At 36.2% G+C, this 17,239-nt stretch overlaps 2 protein-coding genes across 4 annotated transcripts; one reads left to right on the top strand and one right to left on the bottom strand.

The window, feature by feature from the left end:
- Nucleotides 1-3,260: 3,260 nt before the first annotated feature.
- Nucleotides 3,261-6,579, top strand: zgc:174895 (uncharacterized protein LOC100126024 homolog). Its single transcript, XM_054605107.1, has 6 exons — nt 3,261-3,364; nt 3,811-3,959; nt 4,108-4,201; nt 4,478-4,624; nt 5,995-6,090; nt 6,440-6,579. Exons 2-6 carry the CDS (start codon nt 3,837-3,839, stop codon nt 6,577-6,579), a joined length of 600 nt encoding a protein of 199 aa, XP_054461082.1. The 5' UTR covers nt 3,261-3,364; nt 3,811-3,836.
- A 175-nt stretch (nt 6,580-6,754) lies between these two features.
- Nucleotides 6,755-12,848, bottom strand: rab34a (RAB34, member RAS oncogene family a). 3 transcript variants are annotated; one of them, XM_054599800.1, is made up of 12 exons: nt 12,664-12,848; nt 12,406-12,444; nt 11,135-11,250; nt 10,959-11,050; nt 10,800-10,868; nt 9,916-10,017; nt 9,759-9,823; nt 9,536-9,587; nt 9,370-9,451; nt 8,657-8,747; nt 7,911-8,018; nt 6,755-7,828 (listed from the first exon to the last, which is right to left on the bottom strand). In XM_054599800.1, the coding sequence occupies exons 3-12, from the start codon at nt 11,207-11,209 to the stop codon at nt 7,761-7,763; spliced, it is 804 nt and encodes a 267-aa protein (XP_054455775.1). In that variant the 5' UTR covers nt 11,210-11,250; nt 12,406-12,444; nt 12,664-12,848; the 3' UTR covers nt 6,755-7,760. The 3 variants fall into 3 exon arrangements, with proteins under 3 accessions (XP_054455775.1, XP_054455794.1, XP_054455785.1); XM_054599819.1 differs by having other exon boundaries at nt 10,800-10,865; XM_054599810.1 differs by having other exon boundaries at nt 12,406-12,441.
- Nucleotides 12,849-17,239: the final 4,391 nt, after the last annotated feature.

Below are 17,239 nucleotides of genomic sequence, written 5' to 3'. Positions count from 1 at the left end.
CCTATGGTGGTTTACATTTGAAATATCTTTGACAAATTCTCACTAAAATCCCTTGTGAGTTCAGAAAATGATGCACAGCACATTCCTCTGCATCTCTGAACAAGTGGCTGTTCCCAAAGAAAAGAAAAACCTCTTGTCAGGTTGGGTTTCTAATCAGCCCAGTGTTTTGTCACATGGCTGGACTTACACAGAGCTCTAGAGGCGGAGATCCAGCCTACTCAAGGCACTGAAATCGGATTGTTGGAAGGCGGAGAAAGATGATGTAAAATCACCAGAGGCAACATTCGACCAGATCTTGAGGGAGGGGCAAGAAAGGTTTCTTGTGAATTAGATTGGTCACTGCAGCGGGGGATTTAGAGAAAGAAATGAGTCTGATAATCCTGCTGATAATTTGGAGTTCATGTGGAGAACAGCTCCCAGTGAAAGAGAAATGTGACACTTGATAAAATACGTATTGTATTTATTCCCCCTGGGAAACAATCCTTTCAAACAAGTTTTACAAGCTGCTTTGAATGAGTTGATGAGTCAGCATCTGACTCACACTTTACTGTGAGCTCAGTGCTGCACTGATAATGTGGATGCAGGTGCAAAGTGTTTCTTGCAAAGTTAAGAGAGAATGCATTTCCCTCATCAACATTGTTGCTATGTAAAGTGCCATTTAAAGACATTGATACATATTCTATTGTATATAGTAGTATATATATTTTGGTGGTACTGAGTAGCCTTATTTAGAAATTGATATACTTCTGCATTAATGCATTGCATACAGTTCCTTGGTTGCTGCTGATCATTGTTCCACAATTTAAGATGGCTGGTTCTGATAGTTACTTACATTTTACTTTGCTCCAGAGGCGGTATGTTGGGATAACTTTATGCAAGTAGCTCTGATGTCTCAACCTAACTATCCTTTCACAGCGCTGACCACGTGGTATCGTGCATTTCTGCAGGTGTGATACGCGGCTGATATGAAAAAGATTTATGAAATATATTTTTGGTTCAGAAACGTCAAATTTAACGTATCCACGGTTTGCAGAAACAAACAATGCCAACATTCATTTCTGGCGACAAGGTTGCGTCTTTGACTTGTAGTTGGCAGAAGTTAGTATTTCTTTTAAAGCAAATGGTCTGAAAGAAAACCCAATATCATCCAGTTAAAGCATGAAATGAATCTGTTCTATTGAACACCAAAAGGACTGACAAATTAGAAAGTCTTCAGGACTATGGTCATCACAATTCCTCAAAAACGTCTTTGTCATTTAAAATTGTCGGCCTTTGTACCCCTTTTCCTCTTCTTGTTCTTTTCTTGTAACTAATTGTATTCCCCGCAATAATGTATTAATTATTACATTTTTTACATTTATTTTACCAGGAGGTCCCTCATGAAGCAGCAGGCCAATACAGTGAAACTGCTGCAAACAAACAGCGCATTCAAACAAGGGATTGAGCAGTGTAACAGCAAATTGAGGAGAACGGGTATGGGCCCTGTCGGATTATCACCAAAAAAGATACTTTCAAAAATATTAGCAGTGATATGTTTAGCATGTTTTTTTTCTAAAGCTGCTCTAAAGTTTGATATCTCAAAACCCTCCTTTTTGCCGGGGTTGTCTTTTTTGTGTGTCATGTTTTGATTGAGTCTCACCGTTCTCATCCGGCTCTAAATAAAATACTGTTTGTCATATCAACTTAAAGTTACAATGACGAAGCTTTAAGTGGTTATGAAACAGCCTCAATTTAATACTAATGCCTCTATATGACCTACATAAGTAAAGCATAAGCGATAAGATTGGCTATTTCTATAAAGTTATTCTTAATGCTTGTCATCGGTGGCAACTGGTCTAACTCTGGTGAAATCAGAAAAAAATCATGCAAGTTCACCAAAAACTCCTATTACTTTACCGTTTCTTTCCACAGGGACTAAAATCAACACAAAATGAAAGTTCCTCATAAAGGTTATGATAGTCTCTGTCAGTGTTGTGTTTACAGCTTGTTTATGCTGCCCCCGGGTGGCCAAAACGATTGTTACTGCAGGATTAAGCATTTCTCTATGAGATAAATGCATGAGCATGAGCTCACACACTACCATCAGTCATGTTAATATGTGAATATCTACTCAGATTTAGTCATTTTTTTAATATTGTTAACTTGCAAACAATTGAGTTTCAAACAAGTTTAAAATAAAGCACACAAGCATTCAGTTTACTTTAAGGTCAGTTGGATCATGATGCATATGAGACAAAACTGTGGGAAAGTCATTGTTGGCAGAAAGGTGAACACCCCTTAGCTCAGCTTGAACTCTGTTGCACAATACTGGGATGAAATTCCAGATGAGCGGCAATAAACTTTCTAGTCTGAGAACTTTGAAAAGTACTTTAAAATAATAGGTTTTGTTGTTCCAGCTGTGAACAGGATTGCAAGCTGAGTTTACTTTGACATCAATCCTCTGGTATTCAGACCACATGAAGCATGCATGACAGAAAAAATGAACATTTTTAGAGGATCATTGGTCAGACTTTGTCCAGTTTAGTGTTGATATCAAGTGGTATCAAGTGACTACAGAGTTGGATTTGTTTATGTTGCACAGTAGGCACCTAAGACTATATGGTATTGACCGAAATCCAAATATCTGGGATTTGGGAGGGTAGTATTCTGCATACCAATCTCTGATGTGAAAACCTATTGTAAAGAATTGTATTTAAAAGTAATACGTCATTTTCTGTGTCAAACTTTGGAACATGAAATCAGTCCAACATCATGTTTATTACCAATTCTCATAAAGTTTAAAATATGAGCTGAAACTGTGTCTTAATGTAATACCAGACCAAGATTGGCACAGATCCCATGAGAAAAATGACAGTATTTTAATATTATTTTAGAGCTTCAGGTCAAATCACAAAAATACATTTATTTTATTGATTCACTGTAGCGAATCAATTTTGAAATACAACATTGCTCTGTTAAAGGGTCGTTCTAACTGTTGCAAACCCCAAATACTTTACGTCATTTTCAAATGCATGCCAAAGTGTTTGATTTCATTCAACTACAGAATAAAAGCAATATTCAGAAACTACAATGATCTAGGTCACCATTTCCAGTGAACATTACTTTGCTGAAGCTGTAGAAGAAAACCGATGATTGTGGTGAAGCGTTTCATGTTTCATGTCAAGTGGTATCTGCATCTTGCGAACAGTGTAGCGCCCTTACTTCAGTATAAAATAAACTGACCTACGGCAAGTCGTGGACTCACTGAGGTGAGGTTTTGCAATGACGACTGGAACCGGCAGTGGACGTTACTAACGTAAAGAAGCGTAGAGATCTAGAGTAAATGAGTCAAAGTTAACAACTTAATGCGTCATCCACACACAGGGTAGGAAAGCACATCACTATCACCAGATTAGTGACAACCTTGTACGGTTCATTTTCTGACACCAGTGTAGCATTTTACCATGGTTGAATTAGCAAGCAGGCTAGTCAGCTATCTTGATAATTCCACCATGCAAATGCTACATGTTGGCCTGCAGTGCTAGGTCTAATAAGGTAAGTCTAATAATACATGTTAACAGGTTGTCTTAACACAGATATTACTGTCAAGGCAGGCACTTAATGAGGATAAACAAACACAATATCAGATTAAAATAAAACCTACTTTCTTCTACAATAGTTTAAAAGTCTGAGACTGGTCTTCAAATCATTATAACTTTACAGTGAATAAAACAGCCCCCTCCCACCCACAATTCCTCCCACTGGAACCTGAGACGGGTCACTTTCTCATTCACAGTCCACTTCATTCACCCCAGTTTCTCCCTCTAACAGCACAGAAGCGAAGTGTTGTTTGTCAAATGGACGTGTTGGCCGCTCCTGCAGACAGACATAAAGGATGGTACCTTTCTCTGATGGCACCCAACACAAAAGGACCATCGTTTGCCTGGCTGGACCCGTCCAGACTCTACTGTAACTCCCAGGTATGATGGGGGGGATGATTTTTTAGTTACTGATACTGTTTCCCTTCTCATTGAACACCGCATAAAACTCATTTATAAGAATAATATGCAAGCTGTGTGTGTGCACATTTTGCATTTTGTGCATTTACTGTCTTTGCACTCCATTCAGGCTCTTGCAGACTGTGTCAAAGACCTTCTCAGTCCATTCCACAGTGACACTATTGACTTGGTTGCCGGGATAGATGCAATGGGGTTCATTCTTGGTATGAAAACACACCAATTCACTTTAAGAAGGAAAGTAAATGGTTGGTTAAGAGCTCGAGAGACACTTGGTCTACCACACTCATTTATTTTAAGTTACTCTGCTAGTACATCGGTCAGGAAACCTAATCCCTGACTCAAGTTACTAAATTTAGATACTATGACTACTCATAGCACATGGCATTATACTTTTCATTGCTGGTTAGCCACAGACGTTGATTATTTCTGAGATATCATTCTGTCATTGTTGATAACTGTTTCTGAAAAATGTTTTTCAGGTGCGTCTGTTGCTACCACCCTCGGAAAAGGTTTTCTGGCCATTCGAAAAGCAGGACACTTGTGTGTCGCTACCCAAAATCAAAACTACACAGACTACACAGGCAGAGAAAAGACTATGGAAGTAAGACTGGATGTGCTCAAACCAGGTTAATCATACTTATTTTTTTACCCTTAAACCATATCAGTAATTTCTTTTGAGGAGATCTTTGGACACCTAAGGGTTGTTACAGCTACATCTTAAAATATATATTTTAAAAAAGACCACACTTGCTGACAAGGATATCAGTCAGTTTAGACCTATGTTATTGGTGTATTTTGTAAATAGTCAGTCTTGTAATTGGATTATGTCTATGTAAAAAGTCAACATGGGTTCAGTGATTACTTAGATCATCATCTGCCACCAAAACTGTGTACTCTAAGTGTTTTAGGGATGGTGAGAATCTGAAAAAGCTTCAATGCAAAGCTGTATTTATCAGTAACATTTTTGATTATGAGTAATATTTAAACACAACGATTTGAAGAGGACCTCGATCCTGGATTTAACATTCTTGTATATAAAAAATCCCATCAAGCAACAAGAGTTTTCATAATTCATTAATTAATTTGTTGATTATTTTGTTGATTAGAAAATAAGGAACAATGTCCATAATAATAATACACAGCCCAAAGTGTCATCCAATCAAAAGTCTAAAACCCAAAGATATTCAGTTCATCATTATATATGACAAAGAAAAGTATCAAAGCTGCAACCACCAAAAACAAATTTGGCCTTGTTCTTTGAGAAATGTTTAATTGATTACGAAAATAGTTACTTATTCTATCATGGCTATTAAATTAATTAACTAATCATGTAAAAGTAACCTTAACTTGAACGACGCATGTCCCAAATGATTTTAACCCCAGGTCTACTCAACATTATGTCCATTTTTCCCCTGTGACACAGCACCCTCTAGTGTTAATGTGAATATTAAAAATGTTGATGTTTCTTTGACATATCAGATATTATGAGGTTCAATCTCTTTTATTGATTTTTAACCTGTCAAAGATTATCTCCATAAATGTAACAATTGTTTCCTACAATTTGGAAAACTGTTATTGGAGATTTATTGGTCTATTTATTTAAATATTATTTTTCTTATTATTATTTTTATTTAATTTGATTTTATAGTTCAGGCTAGTCCTTTGGTGGAGGAATAAATCATAAACAGAGAGAACAATGTTAATGTTAGATTTAATTTGGATTATTTACTTAATCCTTTTGGTGCAATTTTACATTTCAACATATGCACGTATTTACCGGATTGTTTTATATAACAATGTATTACTTGTGTTGTTGTTTGCTTTGCATTGGATACAGTATAACTATGTTTACTATTCATTTTAACTTTTGTTTACCTTATCTAAATTCTGTTTATAATGGTGTTTGCCATGTCCTCTTTAAAAAAAAAAAAAAAAAATTAGGATGATTTTCTCTAAACACTTGACTTTGTGGTTTACATGTCGATCCTTTCTGCAGGTATGAGGCTGCTGTTAGTGGACCAATGGATAGAGACTGGAGGCACTATGAAGGCTGCGATCCAGCTGGTGGAGAAGCTCGGAGCCACTGTTGTAGGTCAGTCGAGATCGTTACCTTATAGTCACTGGGGGAATTATCAAAGTACAATTACACAAGTACTGTACTTAAATACAATTTTGCTGTACTTGTAGTTTACTAGTATTTCCATTTTATGCTACTTTATTCTTTTACTCCACTACATCTCCAACATCAAAGGGAAATATCGGACTTAATTATTTATACAAAAATATTTCAAACAAATTAAATATAGTATTGTTGTTAGATTAACAATTGCTACTTTTACTTGAGTAAAATATCTGAAAAAACTTCTTCCACCACTGGTTATAATCTAACATAATTCAAAGATCCTCATTTAAAATTGAAACGTATTTACACTTTCCTGCAGGTGTAGCAGCCGTGGCCATCGAGAACACTGAAGGAGGACAGTGGATTAAAGAAAATTACAAATTCTCTCACTGCATCCCCGAGGAGCTCCAGAGCCAAATTGACCAGAAGTATCTTGATTCCTTTAAAAGCTTCAACTGAAAAAGAGAAGATGATTTCTTACAACTTTGGTCAAAAAGAAAAGGGGAATAGTGATATTTTCCATAACTGAGATGGTCAAGAAAGTTTATCTGCATATACATGTTTATTTTTTATGAAAATACAGTTTTGAAAAATGTTATTTTCAAAACACATTGAAATGTTTTTTAATATATTTTTTATTAAATGTAAAACATACCATGAGAAATTTTAAAGAAAATAAATGCTTAAAATATTAAAACACACTATTTCAGTTATTGACATAAAAAAATGATCATCCAAATTCAGTACCTTTGAAGCACACACTGTTGATTAAAACAAAAGTCTGCATCTAACACAATGGTTCCCAACCGGGAGATTGAAACCAGTCAGAAGATAAATCCATAGGGGTCGTGAGATGACAAACAGGATAGTTAAGCATAAAAAAACCTTCCGGCTACACAAAATTCGAATTACTTTTTCAGTGTTTCTTCAAATCAATGTTTTTTTTCTTAAGATTGACTGTGACGTGTTTTCAAAGACACATATATGATATATATACATGAGAACAAACTGCTCTTAACTGAAACTCTTTATTAGCATTACTCCTCAGTTGCTCTAACAACACAGACTCCCCCTCAGGTTGCCATGTTTCGCTTATATCCCCCTGGGTCCTAAGTCCCTACATGTAAGGCTTCTTATTGTCACCAGTCATGCATGAACATCTACGTACCAACATACTTTTTATAACAAATACCACATAATGCATAATCTTTTACTTTTAACAGAAAGATGGTGACGGTCTGATCAACATTACCATGAAAAGAGGTTTAGTACCAAGTAAAAACTGACATTTAAAACAACTGACTTTAAAAGGTGTTGTGAAGTAATTGTTAAACAAAATACAGCAGCGAGATCCACACATACGCCATCTTAAAAACATCCACAGTCTCTCTTTGGCATCTCTGCAGTAACAGAACAGTCATTTTGTGTGTAATTGCTGTGTTACTCTGTAACTCTGAGCAACACCACAAGAATCCACATCCCACAGAGGAAAACTCTTTCTAGGCCAGGAAAAACTGAACTCAAACATGTCAGGAAGTAAAACTCCAGGGTCCCTCCTCCTGCCTTGACCACAGAAATCCCTCCAGTCTTTTCCCTCATTTTCAGTCTGTACCTTAGACTTTAAACTTCTGCTGCCATCCTTATTGACAGCAGTTCTGCTGCTTCTTCTTTGATGAAGCGTACGCATTGTTTGAAGTGCTGTTTATTCCTGGAACAAATTAATAGCAGGATGTTAAAACAATGTGACAAATGTGAAGGTTTTCATGATTGCAGTTAGTTTGGATACTCACTGACGACACCCCCAATCTGCCTCGACCCACTTTTCTCCAACTCAGCAAGAACGTTGGTCTCGAATGCCAACGATGCAACTCGAAAGAAAAACTCTTTGACGTTTTCCCCTACAGCATTGAGGAAATATTAATCAGTAAAGAACTGTTAGTAAATGATAAGGTTTGAGAGGATGTTTAACTTTCTTAAAAAGCAAGACCCTCTCAAGGATTATTAATATTAACCTCTGATCGTCATCATTACATAGGAAAAAAAGTGCCGGACCCACCTCCCTAATTTCACACATCATTCCTGATTTAAAGATTAAAATGTCAATGGAACAATCGTTTTTCTGCAGCTCAAATCACTGATTAGGAGTGGAATTAGCGATTCAATTCAATAAAATACAGTGTGTCTTGTTATTAAACTAAGAGCTACTGAATAAATTCTGTATTCCCATTTAACTTTTTTCTCTCACCATATCCTCAATGTTTTTGAAAAACGAAGATAAATGCTGAATACTAAAGGCATGTTTTTACATGACTATTTGATCTTTCGAGAGTATGTCTCACAAGATAATTAAATTAAACATAAATCTGGGGCATCCAAAAATGTAAGACCCTCCACTGCTTCCCCACAAAGACAGACTGCACTCCCTTCTGCAAAAAGGAAAAAGATACCCCTTCCCCTTTTCTGACTGCATCTTAAGTGGCTCTGAGTCAATGGTGGGGTTAATGGTCATTTTACAGTATTCAATCCAAACACTCACCTGTCAGCGATGAAACAGCCCAATACTCTGCACTGATCTCTTGTGCAATTTTGAGGGCATCTTGTTCGATCTGAGAATACTGTGCAGGAGACTGACGGACAAACCAGAGAAAATCCAAGTTATTTATATTAACAATTAATCTGACCACTAATTTCTTGCTTAATAGATCAATTGTATAATCTATAAAATTGTAGAATAAATATAAAACATATGTTGCAAATTGCTTGTTTTGGCCCAATATATTCAGTTCTCTGTCACATTGATTCTTCTGCAAAGAAATCACTCAAGTAAAAGGGAAGTACTCTTGAAATAAGAAAGAGTTAAATTACATAATCCAGTAATCTAATTTGTTATAAAAGCCACAGCATTGTCCAAACAGAATAAAACAAAATACCAAATATCCTCCAAAATTCACAGTAGAGTAAAATAAGATACACATTTCAAATAGTTAAAATTAAAAACTTCTTAAAATAGAAGACCACTGCTTGAATAACGTTAGTAATGTTTTAGAAATGTCTGCATGTCCATCGTTTCAGCCTCTATCAGAAAAGCTTTGGAGTCTAGTAAAGTGAAGGACGAGGCAAATACATTGCTGAGCTTTGAGTCGGGACACAGAGGCTTTGAGTTGTGGTTCAAACCATTCACAGTTGACTCCAGTAAAAGACACAGAAATGTTCACATGTATGTCCACTTCAAACAGTAACCATACGTACGCTCAGGTCTTTCTTTGTGCCAACAAGGAACAGCTGGACAGCGGTGGGGTCGTTCTCTTTCAGGGCGTCTTCCAGCCACTGTCTGCAGACAGAACAAGACAAGATCAAGTCTCCCAGCTGGAGCAAGAAAACTGCCCAACAATCTGCTCATCATGAATCAGCTTACCTCACATGGCCCAAAGAGGCAATGTCATTTACATCAAACGCAATAATCACAACTGAAAGAAGAGGAAAATATTAAATTAATTGACCGATTTAACAGAAAAATTCCAGTAATGTTATGTACACACAGCTTCCTTTTCCCAACTGACATTGTGTTCATGGAAAGAATTGGGTCTTTAATACATTTTCTAATGAGGATGCTGCCCTAAAACAAAGAAATATCTCACCCTGGGCTCCTCTGTAGTACGTAGAAGCAATGCACTTGAACCTTTCTTGGCCTGCAGTGTCCCATCTGTGAAATAGGGACAGATATTTATGTAAAATCAGACGGACTCAGTTTACTTTTTTTTGTTTTATTATTAGTAATGAAGAAATTAGACTCACAGCTGAAGACTGAAAGGAACGCCCAGCACTTCAAAGCGCTCCATCTCAAAGTCAACACCGATCGTTGCCTTGTAGTTTTTATCAAAAGCATCTTTGCAAAATCTGAAAACATAAAAAGCTTGTTAGCTTAGATTGAGCCGTTTGTATCTACATAGGGAGAGGGTCCTTTTCAAAGAGTCCGCCATGTTGAAACACCATGTTTCTACAGTAGCCCAGAAGGGACAAACCAAACACCAGCTTTAGCGTTAGCCTTTTATGTTACCTGAAGGCCACCGAACACGCTTGGAAAAGGAGGGGTATTTAGTTGGACGCAATCTAGGACCTCAACACAACATGCCTTAAGTTTAAGTACTTGTTGGGTTTTTCAGAGTTCTATTATTACATCTATCATATTATTGAAATAATATTACTTAAGCTTTAACAATTAAACAGCATTTAAATGTTACCGCTGGTGGAGGTGGGACACATTTTAACCTACTTTATATACTGTTGGATAGTTATGTCCATAGCACAGAATCATATTTTATCAATTGATCATATGTTTTGTTAAACATAATCTGTAAAGCAACTAGTAACTCCAGCTGCCAGATACATGAAGTGAAGTAAGAAGTACAATAGTTGAGAATGTCTGAAAATGTAGTGGTGTAGAAATCTAAATTACTTAAATATAATAAGCATATTAAATAAATACTCAAAACTGTACCTAAGTACACCACCGTCTATTACATTTTATATTTTAATACAGGTTTATTTCTACACTTTTGATAATAAAATAACAAATTTAGTAGATTTTGCCACTGTGAAGGAGGTACGTGTCCTCGGAGTAATGTTTTGTTTGAGTTATTTATTTCCAGAGCTGCAACAGTGACAGTGTTTGAGCTTACCTATTAATCAGACAGGTTTTCCCCACAGCCAGGTCACCCACAACAATGACCTTAGAAATTTTAAATCTGCTGAAAAGAATAGAAGAATAAGTAACAAATTAATAATTTCCACAAAAACATCACATCCAGCAACATCAGGCTGCTAGTTGCTGCACTCACCCCACAGTGCCGGTACGCTGCTCCTGACAGGCCGTCTTCACTTTATTGTTGAAATCCCCCTTCGTATGGAAGGCTGCCTCCTTCGTGAAATACTACAAGAGAGGAAGAGGAGTTGTGAGTCTGTTTTAGGGGGATAGTGGACAACTGAAGGGGATCATAATAGCACATGACTTTACCTTAGGGAGCTGAGCAATGATACGGTCCTTTCGGACAGGAGGAAGAACACTCATGCCTGAAACTCGGAGCGACATGAGGCTTTGCAGAAATGTTTAGTAGAGGGACACGTGTTGAGCTGGACAGAAAAAGAAAGACATTTTAACATGTTAAATCTGCTTCTTCATTAAATCTAAACTGCAGTGATTGATTTTTAGACCCATACATCAGACCTGGTGCCAGCATTTACTCTTGCTACTGGAAGTAAAACTTACAACATGTAACATGAAGTTTGTAAGGAAACAAAAACAAACTAATGTGCTTTCAAATAGGAGGATTTGCTGCCCCTTGTAGGTTGACTAATCGTTTAATTAATACGACATTTATGAAAAAAAGACATTTTAATGCATCACCCTGGGAAACGGGATCAGAATGGTGTTTTTTTTACTCTTTTCTGACACTTTATAGCTGTGAGTATCCTGTGCAGCATCTTTCTGTCTATGTTGCACTAAAACAGAATGATTAAAGAAAGAGTAACCATTAACTTTATCACTACAATATATTTAAAATATTACTTCTTAACCTGAAACAATTTGGATTAATCGATCAGGAGAAAATTTATCTGAAACTACTTTAATAATTGATTGTTTCAGTCCCTCTTTCAACCCCCCCAAAAGAAGAAAATCCACTGGTTCGGCATTTTAAATGGGAATAATAACGGGTTTTCTGAGTCTTCTTTGATAGGAAAGCTGAATATCTATCTATTGAATTTGAAAACATCACGTTCGATACTGCAAACATTTCACAGAAATCAATTAGAAAAACAGAATGAAAATACTGATTAGATGCAGCTCTACTCTCAATTGTTTTCCATTAGTGTTATTACTGTGTATATTGTTGGTTTTTTTTTATATGGCCATGCTGCAAAAAAAAAATCTTCCTGTGGGACAATATATTCTAATTAAAATGTTAGTTTCAAAAAGCACGAAGAAAAAGTCTCACTAGCTTTGTGTTAGTTCATATTACATTTGGGATAGCTCATGATCTCTTCCTGCAATCTACATATTTGTTTAACTTTCCCAGGCAACCAGAACATAGACCATACCCCCCCCCACACACACACACATCTACCTCCTGACTGATACCCCACAAAGACTGGAGCTTACTGGAAATAAATAGAGAGCCGGACATTCAAATAATAAACTGTAGTGAGAGCAAATATACTGTTATCCACTGTTTAGCAAAACGACCACATGTCCAGCCAGACAACTGTAATCAGTGTTGATCCACTTACTGTGCAGATCCTTTTTAATCCTCTTGCTCATCAAAGCTTCTGGTAAAGAAGAAGAAAAAGAGTTTGGTTTGGTCCACCACAAAACTGAAACTTTAAAACTCTCTTTTACATCCAAACACAAAAGTATTCTACTAACGATGTAAAGTTACACGTTAAGAAAGATATAACATTAAGTTAAAGTTACACACACATGAATAAATTAAACTTTTGAAATACAGCGTGTTTAGCTGTAAAAAAAAAAAAAAAAGTTAACGTTACCTCATCGAGACAGACTCTTCTCTCCTCTGTGTTTCGGCTTGGTCTTCTACCTCGCACAGATCGCTTCCTATTGTGATGTAGACTCATGCATATTCACACTGATGAAGGTTAAAGTTGAGTGTATGGTGATCGGAGGTGAAATCGATCCACGGAAGTTGAGGAGGAGAAGCAGACTGCTGCTGACTCAGATCCCTGGATTCCTTTTTTTCTTCCCTCACAGATTTCCTCTGCTCGGTCCCCTGCTGGAGGAAATGAGGAATAATCGGAAATTAGGAAAGGAAAAACATATTTTTCTATTTATCTATTTATCTCGTTGACCTTTTATTGTTTCTTTTCGATTTGATCAAGCTTATTCATTATTTAAGTATGGCCATCCAAATGTATCTATTACTACCATTTTTACATCATAATGTAATAACACATGTAATACTGTTGCTGAGAAATCGGCCGTTTCCTGCCCGTCAATTAAATATGTCGACAATAGAGGGAGCTCTAAGGCTTTCCCCCACTGACGAACACAGCACATCTGTCTGTCTGATCAAATTATTACATTTGAATACTCATTACAAGTCTTTTAACAAAATGTGTATTTGTATATGTAATTTGCATATGTTTTATAAAAGGAAATGTCAGACGGAGAAAAGTAAATTGAAATAAAATAAATGTGCAGGTTAGATAGAAACCAACTTTAGGCTTGTCTAAAAATCATCATCTAAAAGAAAATGCCAAGAATAGTGCCAGAAAAGGGTTGTAGACAAAATCAAGATAATTCAATACAAAATCTAGCACTTTTGAGTCTCGTTTTGTGTAAATACGAGGACAAAGAATCAGTCAGTAGCTGGGCTACAAGTTTGTATTCCATGATAGGGCTCCATGGTATGCTGTCCTCGAGATTTACAATACATTGTTAAAATGTGAAATATATACAACACTTTTATTACAAGTATAATTATATTAGTTTCTGTAGTAAGATATCTAAATTATGCTAATAATATAATTATTTACTATGTGGGGGGGGGAAATGTGCATTTAGACCAGGTTTTACATGCTTAACATGTAATGCTATTTACTCTCCAACCTGTATGAGCACTGTACTTAAGTACAATTTTTTTAATGTGTAAATGTAAGTTTATGTTTGTTATTGAAGTAATAGTTAAAGGTGTTGTTGTGCTCGAATACATTAGATTTAGAGGTGTTACTAATTGTTTTCTATTGTCTAGTGTGAACAAAAACTGAGCATTATATACATAATAAAGGTAGACCTAATAGCAGGAGCAGCTGCATTAAATTGTACAGGTATTCATTATAAAGCAGCCACTGAGTGTGTGTGTACGGTGAGAGAGATTGTTGTCGCTGTAATTGTTTTTCCTGGCCTTCAAGAGATCCTTTCTTACCGGACTTTGTTGTAAGAGATGGTGAACAAAGTACATTCCTACTCCTGAAAGTAAAAAATACATAAAGCTTTGTTATCCTGGGTCAGTCCAATCAAGTGGGTGTCCTTCAAAGTTAATCTTTTTAGTCTGAAATTTCTTCTTCATCCTCCCTCAACCGTGTTTCATTTTTGTTAAAGTTGCTGAACTTTAAAAAATGTTTACACAGAAAGAAAACTAAATTTTGTTGCCCACTTGAATCAAATTGCTATTTCTATTCTTTAAACCAGCAGTTTCCAACCTTTTGGGCTTATGACTATACTCTTCTCTCGACTAAAAATCAGTGTTTAGTTTAGGAGTTGTTTCCCCTCTTAACTTATTTTTCTCTTATTAATTATCTCATGAACCCCTCAGATTTCTCATGTGACCCTTTAGAGGGACGGACCTCTAGGTTGAGAACCACAGGACTAAACTATCTTAATCTATATAAAGCAGCTAAAAGTAGCTCCATCTCTGTTCATACAGCTGTGTCTGAAATTAATTGCATTTAATGACTTTAGGTATTGATAAAAAAAAAAACTTAAGAAAACCTCATCTTCCAACAAGCACATGGATGCATTAGTATTACAACGCAAATAATGTAAATTATTATAATACATCAGTAACAGTCTGCACAGTGAGTACTTTTAATACATTTTGATGATCATACTTTGGTATTCTAACTCAAGTAGGATTTTGAATACAGGACTTTTACTTGTAATGGAGTTACTATACATTATTGTATTGGTAAAGGATCTAATGATTGGGTATCTGACTGTAGCTTCACCAGTTACCTCTCAGGTGTGAATGTGATTGAATACATGTATGTTATACAGAGTGAAATAATACATCAAATCAATATATATAACAATAATACACATCAATACTCCTGTGATTTTAAACACTTTTCTTTAATTCATGGTATCACTCAACCATCAAAAATAGAGGGGCTTTTAAAAAATGTTAATACAAGATACATTTGGTCACAGAATTTACTGTAGGTTGGAGTCAAAAATCTCACCACTTGTTCCACCTTTAACACAGAGTTACAGATGTCAGTCTGCACTATATATTTTCTTTCTATTCATAAGGAATCCATGCTCTATTCTTTTTTTGAAAAGGCACTGTGGTAAAGGCACTGTTGCACAGGTCAGACACATCTAAACTAGTCCATCTCTCTACTGTTGGCTGAAATAGAAAATGAAATGCACTGCTCATTGGGATTTTAAATGACACTGTCAATACTTGTGATTTGTGGGATGATAAGGAAATAAGCATTTAAAGCAGCACTTCACACACAAACCGACCATTTTGTATATCAATTACGCACCCTGCGTTAGCTTGAATTCATGAGGATATTTCCGTTTTTTCGCATGCCTTGAACAAAGAATCAAAAATGGAAAAAAAAGTCTTGATGAATTTAAGTTAATAGGGGCAGCGTTTAACAACAGCAAAATAATATCAAAACATCATTTTACAAAATCTAACTACACAACTTGTGCATTATAATCCAAGTCTCATTTATCCAGACCTATGCCTACTACTGCCCAAACACATGCATCTTCACTAAAACCTTACTAGCGTGCTGTAATTTTCTAGTGAAGATGCATGTGTTTGGGAGTCAGCATACTACCGGATTAAAGAGACTTGGATTATACTGCACAAATTGTGTGAGAATTTCTAAATTCGCCATAGAGGCAGGCGAGAAAAACATTTTATTCAAGAATTCAAGGTAGGGTGAGTAATCCATATACAATTTATAATTTTGTTGGTGATGTATTGCTTTAAAGTCCACTGTTGGTGTTTACTTGTATAACCACTTGAAATAAACCAAAGGAATGCATAGCATATTCAAGGACATTATGTACAAAGTGCTTTATGTCCATTTAGAGGAAAGAAGAGGAAGAGAATATCTTAAAAAAGGGATCTATTCTGAAAAAGGCAATATGTTACACACTGTGGGATATCTTCTGTCAGTCCACATCTAGTCTTACTACTGGTGAAAATCAATATCAGTATTGATTGTTCTGCTGCCTACTCATAGTAAAGGGTTTTTCATGAAGCCCACCTCCTGATAAGCTCAATTATCAGACTGTTAGATGGCAGGAAGATCCTGCTTCACGCCCACTTCTGTCAAATTACAACAGGTTTTATATGAGAACAGCTAGAGGACCATACGTTGCCCTATATTCCTGTTTGTTACCAGCTGGTCCTGTATCAGTTCAGTCACAGCCCAGAAGCTCCTCAGCCACAGATGGCATCATAGAGACAGGGAGTGAGTCTGTTGCTGCTACAATGCAAAGTCTGAAGTCAGGAAATCCTGGCTGGCAGCTAGTCGGCTAGCTTAGCTGTTCACAAAAGGAATCAGCATAACTCTGTCCAAAGGCAAAACAAATGATCTATCTCACCTCAAAATCTCACTAGTTGTTTGTTTACCTTTGTATGTCATGAGGCTAGCTGTTTCCCCCTTTTCCAGTCTTTGTGTTAAGCTAAGCGTACCATCTGCTGGCTGTAGCATCATGTTTAGTCTACAGATATTGTTTGAGTGGTGTCAGTCAAGGAAGTTAATAAGGCTATTTTCCAAAATGTCAAACTATTCCTTCAGGTGGCACTGATACTGAAATTCAATGTTTGAGTAATAGTTTGACATTCAGGGAAATATAGGCAATTCATTTACATTTTTGCTGAGAGATAAATTAAAACATCTATACCACTCTCATGTCTGTAGCCTAATTGTAAATATAAGGCTACAGCCAGAAGCCAGTTAGCTTAGCATAGAGCCTGGAAACAGGGGAATAGCTAACCTGGCTCTGTCCAAAGACAACAAAACATGCAAACACCTCTAAAACAACAGTTTGTAGGCTATAATGGTTTTTTTTATATATATATATATATATATATATATATATTTGGACAGAACCAGGCTAGCTGTTTTCCCATGTGTCCGGTCTTTGTGCTAAGCTAAGCTCACTGGCTGAAGCTTCATAATTTCTACACAGACTCGAGCGTGGTATCAACTTTCTCATCTAAATCTGGTCAAGAATGCAAATAAGCACGTTCTGAAAAATGTCAACCTATTCATTTAAACGATAAGCCTATGATACTGAAAATCTATTTTAAATAAAAAGTAAATATGGTAAAATCTCAAGGGTTTGAGAGATGAAAAG

The sequence above is a fragment of the Anoplopoma fimbria genome, chromosome 1, assembly GCF_027596085.1.
Source record: "Anoplopoma fimbria isolate UVic2021 breed Golden Eagle Sablefish chromosome 1, Afim_UVic_2022, whole genome shotgun sequence".
In the NCBI taxonomy this organism is placed as follows: domain Eukaryota; kingdom Metazoa; phylum Chordata; class Actinopteri; order Perciformes; family Anoplopomatidae; genus Anoplopoma; species Anoplopoma fimbria.
This window is presented reverse-complemented; position numbering and strand designations above follow the sequence as displayed.